This window comes from Thermothelomyces thermophilus, chromosome 1 (genome assembly GCF_000226095.1).
Source record: "Thermothelomyces thermophilus ATCC 42464 chromosome 1, complete sequence".
Taxonomy (NCBI): domain Eukaryota; kingdom Fungi; phylum Ascomycota; class Sordariomycetes; order Sordariales; family Chaetomiaceae; genus Thermothelomyces; species Thermothelomyces thermophilus.
In genome coordinates, this window is record NC_016472.1 from 1,461,882 (window position 1) to 1,477,089 (window position 15,208).

Genomic DNA, 15,208 nt, shown 5'->3' on the forward strand with positions numbered 1-15,208 from the left:
CTGGGTACGAATGGAGCGGTAACAATGAGCTGTTCTACGTGCGTTTCGTGATATGCTAGCGTGGTTTCGTGACTGGTGGCACTCGTACAGTTGAGCCTCGCTCTTGGACTTTGGCACTGATGACCGCTCTTAATTGAATTAAGTAAAAAAAAAAGGAAGAAGGCAAGAGTGATGGCGTTCCGGGGCGAGAGCCGAGACTTGAGCTCGGATGGAGGCAAGCTCGAGGAGATGCGGGACTGCGGCTACGGGTAATTCAACAGAACACTCTTTCCCGCTCTCCAAATAAGAATACAAAAAATGTGCAACAGACGTGGACGAAGCATCAACCCAGCAAAGCATGACGGTTGAGGGTGAGGCGAACGGCTGGATATGGATCATGAATTCTCCTGCACATACATACATCCACGAAGAGGGCAAGTCCAAGGGGACGATGATAAAGGAGGTATCACATTCCGTCGATGCTAGGTTGCACACATATATAACATGTTACTTACAGAAACGCAACGACAAGGTCACTCTCCCCGGGCTGAACGAGGAAGAGAATTTACCTCACTCCAGGGCCTAAACGACACGACGTACAAGAGAAATAAGGAAAACGAGAAACGACACCCGTCGCTAAAGCGTTCCATCTATTTGTCAAAATGGAGCAAATTTCTCTGTGTCTGCAACCCCGCGCAAAACGCACGCTCAACGCCCGATAACGCCAAGAATCTTATTTTCCACCCCCCTCCCCCCCCCTCCTTCTCTCTCTCTTCGGCCTTTTGAGTCCGGTATTCCAGTTTGAAAAACCAACGGTCGCTCCCATGCCCGAATCAGGCATGCCAGTAAGTATATACGAAGTCATTTCTTTAGAGTAGTAGAACAGGATAAAGGACAGTGAGTAGCAAGGAGCCCCTCGCGAATTTGCGTAGCGCCTCTTTTGGTGTGGTGCCATAGTTGTGGCAAGTACAGCAAGTGTATTGTGCTGCTATGAGGTGCGACTCACGGCTGGTCATGGCCAACCGATACCGCTAATAAATGGCGCCAAGGTGAGGAGGAAGAGGGCGATGGTGATAATGAATGAACAGGGCAGAGCCCGGCTAGGATTGGAACTGCGACTTCTGGAAGCTCTCGACGGTGACGTTACCGACCTTGGTGGACGGCATGACGGGCCCTGGTGCAGGGGCGGCGGGTTTGGCGGGAGCGGCGGCAGCCTCCGGCAGGGCGCCCGGCGCGCTAACGGTGCTGGTCAGCGAGCTGGTGCGGCTGCTCTCGCTCGCGGGGGCGGCCTTGATGGCGGCGATGGGAGCTCCCGGCTTGCGCAGGACCTCGAGGAAGGTCGAGGGCAGGTATCCGATGCGGCCGTCGCGGGCGCGGCACTTCCACCACTCGCTGGGGTTGCCGAGCGGGTCGCTCTTGCTCAGCACGGCCACGAGATCGCCCTTGCGGACTTCGAGGTCGACGCCCTGGACGAGGGCCTGGCCCTGGGTGGCGGGCGAGAAGTCGTACAGGACGCGGCAGAACTCGAGCTTGGACGGGTCGAGGGTCTGCTGGGAGGCCACGAGCTGCCGCCGGCGCTCCTCCTCCTCTGCGTTGGCGGCCAGCGAGCGGATCACCTTGCTCATGACATACGGCAGGCCGAAGGCGGCGAGCATGAAGAAGAACAGGGGCTTGCGGCTAGGCCTGGGCGGGCCGCCCTCGCCGGCGGGGCTGTGGCGGCCTTCGAAGCGGGCGAACGAGGCGGGGGTGAGAGCTTTCGCATCCGCCGGCGGGGGTCTACCCGTCAGCTTGGCGATCAAGGTCCGGATCCAGCGCATGAGGGTGAAGATGCCCAGTACGGAGCCGAGGGTGTCGCGCAGGTTACCGAACTGCTCGGCGACGGAAACCATTGCTATTTGAGGAAAAAAAAATTAGAAGCCAGGGGACTTTGGTACACGATCGACCGGGTAGGAGAGGGGTGGGTGATTAGCTTACCAAAGAAGCTTGAATGGGTAGCCATGTATGTGCTCTCTAACATCTGGGCAAACCCGCTAAAGGCACCCACGATGCCCTCGAGCATCTGGAAGGTGGCTTGAGTGCTCATGTTGAAGCGCTGGGTGAGGCTGTCGGGATTGTTGGGGTCCCCGGGCATGGCCCCGGGCATTCCTCCATACATGCCTCCGCCGTACATGCCGCCGCCGTAGCCGCCGTAGCCGCCGTACATTCCGGCCCCGTACATGCCGGCGCCGTATCTGGAGTAGGGTGTGGCGTATGGCGACGAGTATGCCGAGGTGTATGGAGTTGTCCCGTAGGGTCTGCTGTAGGTCGCCGCATTCTGGTTCACCGAGGCAGTCAGGCTTGCAGGCCGAGCGGGAATGGCGGGTGATGTGGTAGAGGATGTTGTTGTGGTTGTGCTGGCGGTTGCCGGTGCGGTGGACACGGCTGCCGATGTTGAGGATGTGGATGGCGCTGCTGCTTCACCGGGACGGATTAGCGATATTGTTTGGCGATGCCCGACCGACACACAGAGGAAAGGAATGCATACCAGAAGTCGCCGGCGCCGCGCCCGGTCTCTCCCAAGGTTTTGGTGGCGAAGCCATATTTCGCGCGTGAGCTCGCTCGCGTGCGTTTGCTTTTGTTTGTGCAGTGGGCGTTGTGTGGCAGCGATTTTTTTGAGAAATCGGTGGTCACCAGCGATGACGGCGGAGAATCGTTTCCAGGGTGGCGACGCGAGGAAGCGGGCCGAGGGTCGGGTCGCCCCAAGGAAGAAGGCCGTACGGGGTATGTGCGCGGGTACTTGATCGGTACTTGTCGGGGCTCTTGGCGGGAAGCGCGCGCCCGCAACAACCAGAATGTGCGCTGAAAACGGCCCGCGAAGGTTGACGTGGCTCGATTTCAGGCTCTTTTCTCTGCTTCCTCGCGATGCGCCGGCGTTCGCAAGAGCGCCTGGCATGTGGTCGAGTTGATAATTGACGGGCAGTGGGCGGCCAAGTGGAGAATAGCCAAGGTTGCGGGCGACGGCCGACACTCTCTGAGTGTGGGGGGGAGGCTTGTGAACCTCGGTACGAATTACTGGAGTCCGTATGTACAGTACTGTACATACACGGCTTGCGGAGTGCCAGTCCACCCCTGCGCAATGTGGAGAGGCCCGGGGCTTAGCCGGTCCGGTCTGGGCGGGTTGCACTCCGCACGGATTATGTTATGGGATTAGTACACTGTAGGCAGTTGTAAGCCTGCGAGTATGTACGGACTACTATGTAACTACTGCATCATGAAGTGTTTGCAGTATTTATTTGCTTGTGGGTGCAAGCTTGCACTCTTATCGAAGACCGAGCCACGCACACGCATGGGCATTGACAAGCACACCCATTCCAGGTACACTGCGAAGCGACTTATAAAGGAAGAAGAAGAAGAAGGAAAAGAAAACAAACAGAGGAAATAAAAACACCAAGATGGAGTTGGTCGATGGGGTGGATTTTAGCTATCTTCTTTACTTGCGGATATTCCAACTCTAGAAGTTATTCTCGCTCCAACGGCCGATATCTTCCGAGGATTCACTAAAGATCAGAGCTCATCATGAAAATCGCCAGAATCGTCTCGACCAGCGCGTTCGGTTCCGGTGCCGTCGTATAGTTTACTGGTGATGGAGGAGGCAGCCTCGGACAGTTTCTCTTTCTGCTCCGCAAAGTCATCGGCCGTCGCCGACGCCGCGTACTCGTCGAGCCACTCGATCGCCTCTCTCACGGCATCCCGGAGCTATACAGGCGGAAGGGGAAGGGTTAGCATCGTATTTATTCTTTGCGCAGGTCTCCAGGCCGGGTAGGAGGAACGCACCGATTCTTTCTCATCGCCACCGAGCTGGCCACCGAGCCCAGCCTCGTCGTCGAACTGGTTCTTGAGGCTGAAGGCGCAACTCTCGAGGCCGTTGCGCGCCTCGATGCGCTCCCGGGCCTCCCTATCCTCATCTGCGAACTTCTCGGCCTCGGCAATCATGCGAGCGATCTCGTGCTGCGTCAGGCGGCCGCCGTCGCTGCTTATCATGATGGTCTCCTTGCGTCCGGTGCCCTTGTCCTGGGCCGAGACCTCCAGGATGCCGTTGAGGTCAAGCGAAAACGTGACTTCGATCTGGAGGACGCCACGTGGTGCCGCCGGTATGCCCGTGAGCTCGAACTTGCCCAGGAGATTGTTATCCTTTGTCATGGTCCTCTCGCCTTCGTAGACTTTGATCATAACAGAGGGTTGGTTGTCTGGTATGGGCGGTTTAGCTCTGGCCTCTGGCTCAGCCGCTTCGGGCCCCAAGGAACACACATACCGGCTGTGGTAGAGAAGATTTGGGATCGACGCTGCGCAGAGGTCGGGTCAGTCAGCAAGAACGGCGAATGGCTGTTTCAGAGCTCAAGAGATGCGAGAAAGACGCGGCAAGTGACCGTGGGAAGCTGCGTGTGGCGCGGAATCAGTTGTGCCTGTCTACCCGTCAGCCTCTACCTCGTCGAACCGAGGCTCTTTGGAGGGCCCGAGTCGGAACATGGCCTACCATCAAACCGCCTGCTGTCTCGATTCCGAGGGTAAAGGGTTAATATCCATGAGCAGTACCTCCTCAGTGGCCTACCGGTTAGAAGCAGGTCAGTTAAAGGTCCGCCGCAAAAAAAAAAAAAAAAAAAAAAAAAAAGGGCCGGCTCAAAGTAGTGGACGAGTATTAATATTATCCGTCTAATGATGGCGCACATCAGTCATGCTAGCCGCCGGTCCTGTCGTTCCATGAATCGTGTCCCCTATATATACAACAGCATTTTCCTCCTAATAACCAACGCCGCAGAAGCAATCATTCTTCGTTTCAGCTCTCCTACGCACCCCAACCCCTCTCTCTTTCTCTCTCTCGCGTGGGGTGCGCACCCAGACGCACGCACACACAGCCGAAAACCTCTCTTTTGTTCCATCTACTGCTTGTCCCTCTTCTCCCAGTAGATGTTGGCCGGCTCCAGCGGCCGCGAGAAGAGCGAGGCGTAGTCGGTGCCAATGACCTTGTCGCTCCCGTCCACGTTGCGGAACTTGAACATGCGCACCGTCTCGGCGATGATGGTCTGCAGTTGCAGATTGGCAAAGTTCTCGCCGATGCAGCGGTGGCGGCCGGCGCCGAAGGGCAGGTACGGCGAGGCTGCACCCTTGCTGACCAGGCCGTAGCCGTAGTCGACCTTCTCCTCCTCCTCCTCGTCCGGGTTGCGCACCATGCTGGGCGCCAGCGGGTGGTCCTTCTCCCACCGGTGCGGCTCCCAGAGGTCCGGCTGCGGGAAGTACTGCTCGTCCGAGGCCGAGACGCCCGGCGCGGCCAGGAGGACGTGGTTGTTGGGGATGACGTACTTGGTGCCCGGCACCGGCATCGGCTGCTTGACGGCCCGCATGATGGAGTGGATCGGCGCGTGCAGGCGGAGCGTCTCCTTGACGATGGCCTGGTTGAGCGGCAGCTTGGCCAGATCCTCGTACGTCAGCGGCGGCAGGTCCGGGCCGAGGTTCTTGATTTGCTCCTGGTAGAGTTCCTCCATTATGTCCGGGCGGGAAGCCAGGCGGAGCATGATCCACGAGCTGGTCGACGACGACGAGTGCTGGCCGGCCATCAGGAGCGCAATCATCATGTGAGCAATCTCGTGGTCCGGCACCCGGACGCCGTTCTTGTACGTCGAGTTCATCAGGTGGTACATGATATCCTGCGCCCCCGTCTCGCCGCGCTCACGGCGAGCCTTGATCGTGTCCATGTAGATCTTGGCCACTGTCCTCTGGGCGTGGTCGCGCCGCTTGTTCCACGGGAGCGGGGCCCAGTGCAGCATGAAGTTGATGGGCGTGAAACCCATGTCGAGGTCGTGGTAGAGGTCGGCCAGCGTCTCGTCGAACTTATCGCGGATCTCCTTGCCCTGCAGCGCGTGGGAGGCGGTGAAGATGGTGATCTGGGCCATCTTGGGGCAGATGTTGACGATACCCGACTGGCCCTTGAAATCGGGAGACCTCTTGAAGTAGCTCTTGACCTCATCCGAGATGATAGGCACGTAGGAGCGGAATGCCTCCGTCGTCAGGGCGATCTTCATGAACTGCCAGAGCGAAAATTGCCAAGTCAGCCACCCAATTGCCGTCCGATATCCCCCGCCAGGGTTGGTTATCTGGTTTCACCAACCTTCTTTTGCTCCATGAGCTTCGAGTTCGGGCAGTCATAGACAACGTCCTTGCCAAAAACGGGCGTCGTGAGCACCGTGTAGATCTCCTCGGCGCAGACGTCGCGGATCTTGCCGTTCAGGATGAAGTCATTGCCCTTGGGGCCGACGTAGACGGTCGTCTTCTTGCCGAGCAGGATGAAGGTGAAGCAATCACCGTACTAACCAGAAAAAAAAAAGAAACAAAACAAGAGAGTTAGACACCGTAGGCGCGAGGAGCGAGAGGGTTGGGTGGGGGTTGAGAGTGGGGGGAAGTCCTCACCTTCGCCCTGTTCTCTTTGAAGAAGCGCGGCGGGTCCATGCCGTAGGTGATGGTGCTGCCGATGAAGGGGAACCAGTGGAAGACGACGGGCGGCTCATTGGGATTCTTGAAGAGCACCTGGTTGAGCACATTGAGGATGACGGACAGGAGCACGAACCCCCCAACCGCGACACCGATTTGCGACGCCAGCCCGAGGCGCGAGAACCCCTCGGCCAGCGGGCCTCCCAGATCTTGGATGAGACCCATGTTAAGCAGAAAGAGAGAGAGGGAGAGAGGGCGCCGGATCCGAGGCAATTACGAGGGAAAGAGGGCAAGAGACTCTGGATCCAAGAGCCAAAGTATCTGCAAGTCGACTCGTGGGCAGAAACTCGGCTTCTTGTCGTCCTGGAAGAAGGACTCTAAAGTAGGGTGTGCTGGGTGGGAGGAAAGGTGTGTTTTTGAAGCGGTCTGCGAAGGTCCCAGTGTCCCTAACTTTTATGCCTACCGCCTTGTTCCAGGGGAACGGGGGACCACTGGCGCGATGCGACTGGGTCTTTTGATGATTTCTCCAGTTATCAGCCAATCAGAGGTGGTGTTCGTATTCGCATCCGGCCAAGGTACCTTGGTACCTTGGCTCGATCATGCCACAGGCATTCCCAATCGTACGGATTCGTACAACGCAGCCAATTGATTGTATGGCCGGCCTTTTCCGCCTTTGCAGAGAGGCATCCACGGCCAGAGTGCAAGTTTTAGAGCTACAACCATTGGGCTGTGAGAGATTCCCGAATACGATCGCGGAGGGTGCAGTTGCTGGTGGGAAGGCACAAAGTGGGACTCCACATTTGGCACGCTAAGGCAGGTACAGAACACTTTTTGTTCTGGCTACACTACGCGGACGGAAGGATCCGTACTGTAATCCGTACACACTAGCGAAAGAGAAGGGCCGTGCGCCCAAGCACTCTGGTGGGAATCCAACGCTTGCCAATGCCCTCACTGGTTGATGATCCCTAACCCTTTGGATATAATCTGTCTACGGACGGATTACCCCCTTACAAAACCGTCTGTACGCGCACTTCTTGCCAAGTCTAATAGGTCGTCAACACACCCAATGTGTGTTGATTTGGCCTTCGAAACTCCCCTTCATGCTGGCTCTATTTATTATCATAGTACCAATTATTATCATGCTACCTCTTGCGGGCGCGAAATTGTCGTAGCAACGCCATCTCTGTCTCTCTCTGACATGCAGCAACCAAATAAACGAAACAGGAAGTGAAGAAAAAGACGCAGTCAAATGCGTATGATGTGGTATCATGCCACCCCAAAGGGGGTAAATATGTCAAAGCCCGACACTCCCCGACCCCGCCGCTCTCCCTTTCGCTCAGCTCCAAAACGGACCCGCCCGATGATAAAAACGCCCGACAACGCCCTTTTCCATGTAGAATGCGTAATGAGACCTTCTTCGGAGGATTGTGCTTACTGTGGCCCGCGGCCAGGCAGGACGGAGGCCAATTACCTAATCACCACTCCAGCCCCAACCACCCGTACCCGCCATCGATGTTGACCCAGTTGCCCCGCTCTATGGCACTCTCCCACCCCATCATGACGGCCAAGAGCCGGCACCCCACCGCGCTGACCGTGCAGATGACGACGTCGCTCGCCCCGGCCAGCACAGCCAGGTCCATCATGTACGCGCGGCCCACCAGGCTCCTGAGCCGGAGGGTCTCCGCAGATGGAGTGGTGTCGGTAGGGGCGAGGGCGGCAGTGGTGGCGGACGCCGAAGTCGAGCGGGCCGCCGACGAGACTCCCAGGTTCCAAAACATGGCGGCGAAGAAGCCGCCCTCCCAGCCAAAAGTCTCGTCAACAAACTTGCGCATGACCGACTTGCGCGTGCTCACTTCCTTGATGGCCTCCTTGCTGGCGAGTTTGATGCGCTCCTGCGCGCGGTGGTGGCGGCTTGTGCTCGTGTGCCCCGTCGCTGCCGCCACCAGTTCGGGGCTGTCATAGACCACGGGGTCATCCGACGCCAACACGACGATGCTTTGCTCCTTGGCGGCTGCCGCGGCGCCCTGGTCATCGGCGCTGCCGCCCAAGAGGCCGCCGCCGGTTTGGTTGAAGTACGTCTCGATGATCTGGTGCGCCGTGTCGGTGTATAGGTTGAGCGGCATGTATGAATGGCGGTACTGCAGTTCGAGCGGGTGCCGGTCTCCGCGCCGGATATGCACGCCTACGGCGAGGCCGTTGCGCTGGCCATTCGACTCGGGCACTAACCTCTTGGCATTCAGCTCGCGGATGCGGGCGTCGACGTAGGCGCTGTCTTCCTCGTTCAGCCGAGACAGGGCCTCGTAACCCCGGCGGGCAAGGCTAAACTGCGCCCTGCGCTGGGCTCGGTCGTGCGACTCGGACGGGGGATCGGCATTCTCGGTCAGGCTCCCAAAGAGCACGTCCATGGTCGCGGCGGATGCGACCAGGTGCCGGGCGTGTCGTGGACAAGGAAGTATCTCGTGGCTAGGCGGTGCTGAGCACCCCGGGAGCGGCGGAGGTTGGAAGATGGAGGTGAACTTCCCGTATGCCCACCTAGTGTCGTCGACGAAAAAGGCACGCCCCTCCTTCTCGGCTATCCCGTATGCCATCCAAAGCATCATCAGGGTCTTGCCCAGGCCAGCATCAGTCGATTCAAGCACAAATGTTAGGCTCTTTCTGCACACCGTGCCCCCCGCTGCATCCGGCTCTTGGGAGCTCCCACTGGGTTTCTCCGGCCCCGGAAGGTACCCAGCCTTTTCGGCCTCCTGCACGTCAATAAAGTCATCTGCCGAGTCGGAGCCGAACCCCAACGACAGCTGATGTAGTCCGTGCCCGTGGGACCGCAAGTAGCGCGTCCGTTCCGCCACCTGCTGGCATTTGGAGCACATGTCGGCGTACTGGTTCATCGTCAAGGGAAACTCGGATCCTGGCGGTATGGACACCGTCCACTTTGCCCGCCCCCGATGATCGGTTATGACCATCGGAGTCGGGAAGTCCGGCGCCGTTTGTTGGGAAACCATCCCAGTCTCCTTCTCGGCTTCTTCGACTGGTCTCGCGGCTTCTGTTGGCGCGGTTGCCGGTACTGGTTCACCGAACAGCCATGTGAGAACCTCCAGGGCCACGAAGAAGACCACGACGATGCTCAGCAGTCGGATGGCGTAGCGGATGATTCTAAGCGGGCGGACGGTGCCAAATAGTCGTCCGCTCGGCTTCTTTGCCGGGGGCGATAGCGAAGGGAGGCCCGGTGACGGGGGTGGGGAAAAAACCAAGTGGTTGAAGCTGAACCGCGACGACGTTGAGGAAAGCGGGCCCCGGTCATGTTGATACGATGCGGCTCGGCGAAGGTTGATACGTGGCGGAGCAACGACGACTTTGGTGTGGGAATTGGTGCTGAGGTCAAGCGTCGGCGGCATGCTGAACGACTGGTGATACCGATGTTTACGGCATGCGAGAAGCCTTCGAGAAACCGAACAGAAAAGAAGAGACTGCGGTGAGGGGAAAGGAACGGCTGAGCGAGGCTCACAGAAGCGTTTAGTGTTTTTGGTGACTCGTCGATGTCGTCGAGATTGCCCCTGTGATCGCGCGGTGGAGGGAGCGGCAGGTTATTTTTGGCGATTAGAGTGATTGTAAAACGGCGGCGGGCATGCGATCTGATCGAATGGGGACTGGTTCGGGTAATGTCGAGAGAGAGAGAGAGCCGCTCAAGCCTTATGTCGACGCCATGCTCCGGCCGCCGATACCGATGGCCGCTTACCGCAGTCCGAGGTCTCGGCTCAAGACCACAAGGCTGGTGAAGCACGCGACGAAACCCTTCTAGTTCGAGTCGCGCGATGCTACCACGAGACCGCGACAGCTTCTTATACGGCAAAACGCCGATCAGGGAGCGGTGAAGCTGAGGAGCGGAACCCACGGGCCGGGAGGGAGATCTGCACGCAGAACAATTTTCCTCTCCAGGGACCTCTAACTACTGAACGACCCTGACGAGGTAGTTAGCCGGCGGCCCACGGGTTGGGTATGTATGTATGTACATGCACTCCACGCTGCGTGTTGTATATGCACACTGCCAGTAGGTCCCAGTTATGTTGTGGAGGTTGCGGCCTTGTCTGTATGCATGTATGCACAATGTAAGCGGCCGGGGGGTCGTACAGGGCAAACTGGCGATGACGTGAATGGCGCGAGGGGTTGGCTCCAAGCCTCGAGAGAATCATTTCCACTCTGGCAGGACAGCTTCTGCCCGAATATGCAGTAGGCTCTGTCAATCACCTTGGAGAGACAGGCCCGGGAAGGGAAGAAAGAATAGGGATGAATGGCCGAGGGTCGGAGGGACGAGAGAGAATTGAGGGCATACCTCGGGCTATGCGTGCCGCACCATAGCTGCTGGACGACCCTCTGTCATGCAAAGTAACGAAAGGCTGACAATAGCGGTTGTTTGCTCAAGGGAGGGATGAAAATTGCGGGCCCTTTCACTCTCAACATCTCACGGCACGAAAAGAGAGCCGGGCCACAGAGAAGGTGTGCAACCCCAGGTCGCGATGATTTTTGCACAAGGGCCTGGTCGAGTGATGAGCCCTCGGCGGCGGGAAGGCAAGAAAAGGAAGGCCCATGGTCGATGCCGATGGAAGGAACTGCAGAGGTGAATGGGTAAGATCGCCGGAGCCTGGTCGGAGTGTCGATCAAATGCAACTCTCACTCGTCAGGGGCCTTGAGCAGGACGGCGGGGCTTGCCCATGGCCACTCACTCCCCATTCATTCCCTTTCCCATCCGGACCGTTGGCGAGGGGTGACGAGGGAAGAAAGGTGGCGGGTCGGGACATCTTTTCCCGTTTTGTAATGTTAAACGGCCACGAATTGCTCAAACGCATGGTTGAGGTGAAGTTGGCAGGCGCCGCCCACACGTTTGCGATTGCCCAGTTTTTGTCGCGTCGGCTGTTCAGCTACCGGGAAAAACCCCTCCAGCTCAAGACGGATACCCGGGCGGTGCACCAGGTCAGATCCATCACGTAAGTGCAATCATTGTCCTGAAAGAATAACGCGGCACGAGATGGCTTTTTTTTTCTCTCCGTGGAATACTACACACTGCGGAACACGAATTACTTTGTAGCAATCTGCTCGGATTGTGTATTCCGTAGTACGGATACACTACGCAGTACTCCGTAAAACCCTCTCCTACACAGGAGACCCGATTTCGCCGAGACGTGGACATCAAGGAAGACAAGAGCGCGGGTCAGCAGATGATCTCATTTCTCACCCATGTCGATTCTGAAACGCCCAACAATGGGTTTAGGGGTCCTGGGGGGACCCAATCAGGAAAGCCGGGAGCTGCCGGTTTATCCAGCAGGCTGGTGACATCCCGCATGGCCGCATTTGTTGCATTCCAGTCGGAATTCCCATCTCCCCTTGGCCATTCGACCCCACACAAAACCGGCGCTACGGAGTAATCCGTACATGCACGTGTCCAGAGTACTGTACCGATCAGGGAAGCCATGTTATTCCATCGTGTCCTGTACTAATTTGTAAGTAAGGTATGTATGGATGTATGTACGGATCCGTACATACAGTACTGTACGGTACAAGCACGGATTCCACGACCCTACGTGCCAAGACGGGCAACTTAGCGATACATTTGGAAAAGTGGCATGAACTCCGTACATGCCCGCATGTACTTCGTAAACAGCACGGATACAGATTAGAGCACTCATACTCAAGTAGGAGGTAGAGTATACCTTACGCCTCTGCTTGTCCACTCGCCTCCTTGCATGTTACACCCGTACTCCGCCGCTTAGTGGCCACTTTGCAAGAGAAACCAGTTCCATTACAGTCGCAATCGCCAAATCTGGCTGGCTTCCAGCAACCTAATTAGGTGTAGCAGCCAGAACCGTGGTCCTTCCTGACGATCATCGAGCGCGGCACGGTCCATGCATCACGACGCTCGAGCGTGCCTTCCGAGAAGCGTTCCTCGTAGGTGCTTCTCGAAGAAAAAGCCCGCCCAGATGGTCACTGCCTATCTGGTGATCTTCATTGTTGAAATAGGCGAGGGCTCTGGTACCCCGACGCTTACTGCTCCCGAGTGAATTCCCAACCGTTGTCTTCGGCATATCCTCACCCACAAGTAACGGCTGAGGAAGAGCACTTTGACGACTTTAAAAGGCCGGACTATATACGCTCCTAGTAGCTTGGTGAACGTTGAGAAGGCACTATATGTACCTTGCATGTATGTACATTCAGTACGCACACGTTCTCAGAGTCCTTACCTAATGCTAGGTAGGGAAGTCGGGGTTCGGGTCTACTTCTACGGCGTAGCTTGTTCGTTCGCGACTTTCAGTCGGTATTCTTTTGGCTAGCGGTGCCGGAGGTAATATGCTGACAGATTCAAGGATCATCAGCATGTGACACTGAACTTGAAGAGTATCGTCGAAACCAGAGAGTCGAGTTGCAAATAGCCTATGAACACACCTAGCGACGCCAGCTCTCGGCATCCAGGATACGCCAAACCGAGAATTGACCCGGCGCGGACCATCAACGTCTCGTGCTGAAGACCGCTTGGAACATCTGGAGAGACTTGCTTTGCTATAACCCCCCCCCCGCCCCCACCGGCCAGTTCACAATGGAACTGTTTCAACCCGCCCACCAAGACGCTGCTTCTGGCGTTTGATTCTCTTTGTGGCGAATGCACATCGCCTCACACCTGTCCGTATATCTAGCTCCATTCGTTTCGAGATAGCAACGAGTTGACGATGTGCATGCCGACGTAGAAACGAAAAGCCGACAATGTCATGATGGAGCTTGTAGGTATCTCTGGACCGGCGGCTGGATGGTTCAGCCTGTTCTTCCTTCCATTTTTCTACCCTCTACCTCCTGCCTTGGCCGAGCTGGACTCTTGCAGGTCAGTGCTGACAATGGTTTTCTGGGCAGATCTGTGACTCGTTCAAGGCTGCTCCGTAAAACACATGATTTATAGCTAAGATTCCATAACCAGAAAGTAATCCGTACCTGAGTCATGTTCCCCTGGCGGACATGGCACGAATGCTGGCTCACCGGCCCAGGATCTTCTCCGCCAGTGTGTTTGCGGCTCTCGGTTTTTCATCAAAGACGGTGAGCCTTCCATATCTCTATCACTTTTTTTCCCTAACAGTTGCGCGTCATGTCTTAGGATAGCGAGATTTAAATCCCATATAACAATAACCTCGAATCATCCGAGGACGAGGCTCGAGGGGAAGAACAAGGCGATGTTTCTAGAGTTCCTGAGAGGCACGCTGCAGTGGCGTCCTGAGAACTGGAAGACAGCAAAGGAGCTTTCCGACGACCCGTGGCTCAGTAGCTGGCTGGCAACCCACCATTGCTACGGAGTGATCCGCGTACCTCGATCACCTGCTCTTGCCAGTCGGAAAGTATAACAGAACTAAAGGTCAAAAATAAGGTTTCTGAGGCGTCAGAACGTAGAGCGCTACCGCTCCCGGCTCACTCCTGCCTCCCGCCCCTTCCCCCCTCCCCAACGTCCTCGACCAATGTCTTGTTCAACACCTCCATCTCCCCAAACAAGGCGGGAGCGGGCCCGCGCCGTGCGTTGCTGATCCCAAAGCTGGCACGGCGCTCTGACCACATCGGCCCGCCGCCGCTATGCAGCGTCCATACCGTACGGGGAGGTATGTGACAATCTGGAGATTTCACTAAGATGCGATGGCAATGCAAGATGGTTTTTGTATGCAAGATTCCGACCCGCGATCGCCCCGGGTACCCGCTGCAAGAGCAAAATATCATCAGATGGCATCAGCATGTTCCCGAAACAACAAACCAGTCATAACGGCCGTCCTTCCTCTCCCTGCTCTGCTCTGCGATTGGAAGCAGTTACCTTTGATATGCCCTCAGTGCTCGACCGTCACTAGACTTGGCCTCTGTAGCACACAGCGTAGTGATCGTGTTAGCGGTCGCGTATGTGTCTGGTGAGACCTCCCCTTATCCAGACAGGGTACGCAGACAGGACGAGTCTCCATCCGAGGAGAAAGAATCAGGTAGTCTCACACGCGTGAAACCCCATCATTACTAGCTTGCACCAACGTTCCGTGCTACGACGACTCTGAGGACACCGTACTTGGTAGCATCATGCGATTCCGTCCCTTTCCTTCCAGGGATCTTCCCCCCTCCCGCTGACTCGGCCGTCTTCATGCTTTCTCGCGCGCCGCCGATTCTCCCGTTCCGATGCACAACAACACCCTGAGCTCCCAAGGAAAGCAAAACGCTATGGGGCAATGCAAACGCCCAGATCCCGACATCGTCCCCGTCCTTTCAGAATTCTAGCCCGGTCCTTGCAAACCATAGCCCCGAGGTGGCCCGCCCATTGGCTGACAAGTTGCTAAAATAAACAGTTCTTGGAGCTCTCACGGGAGGGGACTTGGTTCGTGCTGACCACCGTTGGACTAGGTACCCTCCAATAGCAGCAGAGCGGCCCGTTTGCTCTTGACTCGTGCGTTCATGCGTACGGCAAATTCCCTACGGGTCGGTATTGCACGAAAAAAAAAATCAGGTAAAATGCCGAAGGCCTCGTCCACCTTCGCTCCTCTTGCCTTGTCTCACAATCATGTCTCTTAACTCGTAGCGGGCGAGCGGGAACCAAAGACAACCCCGGCCCCAGCACCAGAAACAAAAGCGCAACAAATCACGAACACCAAGACGTCACAATGACGACACTCGGATCAAGATTCCATGAATCCATTTTCTTCCTTGCTTTGCTTGCTTGATCACTCGTCGGATTCAACCAACCCAAGCCACCCATCTTTGCCTTCGTCCACTT

General features: G+C 56.9%; 5 protein-coding genes across 5 annotated transcripts; 1 reads left to right on the forward strand and 4 right to left on the reverse strand.

Moving 5' to 3' along the window:
• Positions 1-922: 922 nt before the first annotated feature.
• On the reverse strand, positions 923-2,478 carry MYCTH_2294643 (uncharacterized protein). Its single transcript, XM_003658586.1, has 2 exons — positions 1,954-2,478; positions 923-1,870 (listed from the first exon to the last, which is right to left on the reverse strand). The coding sequence occupies exons 1-2, from the start codon at positions 2,195-2,197 to the stop codon at positions 1,080-1,082; spliced, it is 1,035 nt and encodes a 344-aa protein (XP_003658634.1). The 5' UTR covers positions 2,198-2,478; the 3' UTR covers positions 923-1,079.
• An 897-nt stretch (positions 2,479-3,375) lies between these two features.
• MYCTH_2294646 (uncharacterized protein) lies at positions 3,376-4,273 on the reverse strand. The gene has a single exon (XM_003658587.1). The coding sequence runs from the start codon at positions 4,186-4,188 to the stop codon at positions 3,715-3,717; it is 474 nt and encodes a 157-aa protein (XP_003658635.1). The 5' UTR covers positions 4,189-4,273; the 3' UTR covers positions 3,376-3,714.
• A 367-nt stretch (positions 4,274-4,640) lies between these two features.
• On the reverse strand, positions 4,641-6,835 carry MYCTH_110187 (eburicol 14a-demethylase). Its single transcript, XM_003658588.1, has 3 exons — positions 6,421-6,835; positions 6,122-6,319; positions 4,641-6,038 (listed from the first exon to the last, which is right to left on the reverse strand). Exons 1-3 carry the CDS (start codon positions 6,664-6,666, stop codon positions 4,896-4,898), a joined length of 1,587 nt encoding a protein of 528 aa, XP_003658636.1. The 5' UTR covers positions 6,667-6,835; the 3' UTR covers positions 4,641-4,895.
• Positions 6,836-7,813: 978 nt separating this feature from the next.
• On the reverse strand, positions 7,814-9,948 carry MYCTH_2294650 (uncharacterized protein). The gene has a single exon (XM_003658589.1). The coding sequence runs from the start codon at positions 9,831-9,833 to the stop codon at positions 7,917-7,919; it is 1,917 nt and encodes a 638-aa protein (XP_003658637.1). The 5' UTR covers positions 9,834-9,948; the 3' UTR covers positions 7,814-7,916.
• A 3,351-nt stretch (positions 9,949-13,299) lies between these two features.
• On the forward strand, positions 13,300-13,994 carry MYCTH_2294653 (uncharacterized protein). Its single transcript, XM_003658590.1, has one exon. The coding sequence runs from the start codon at positions 13,647-13,649 to the stop codon at positions 13,812-13,814; it is 168 nt and encodes a 55-aa protein (XP_003658638.1). The 5' UTR covers positions 13,300-13,646; the 3' UTR covers positions 13,815-13,994.
• Positions 13,995-15,208: the final 1,214 nt, after the last annotated feature.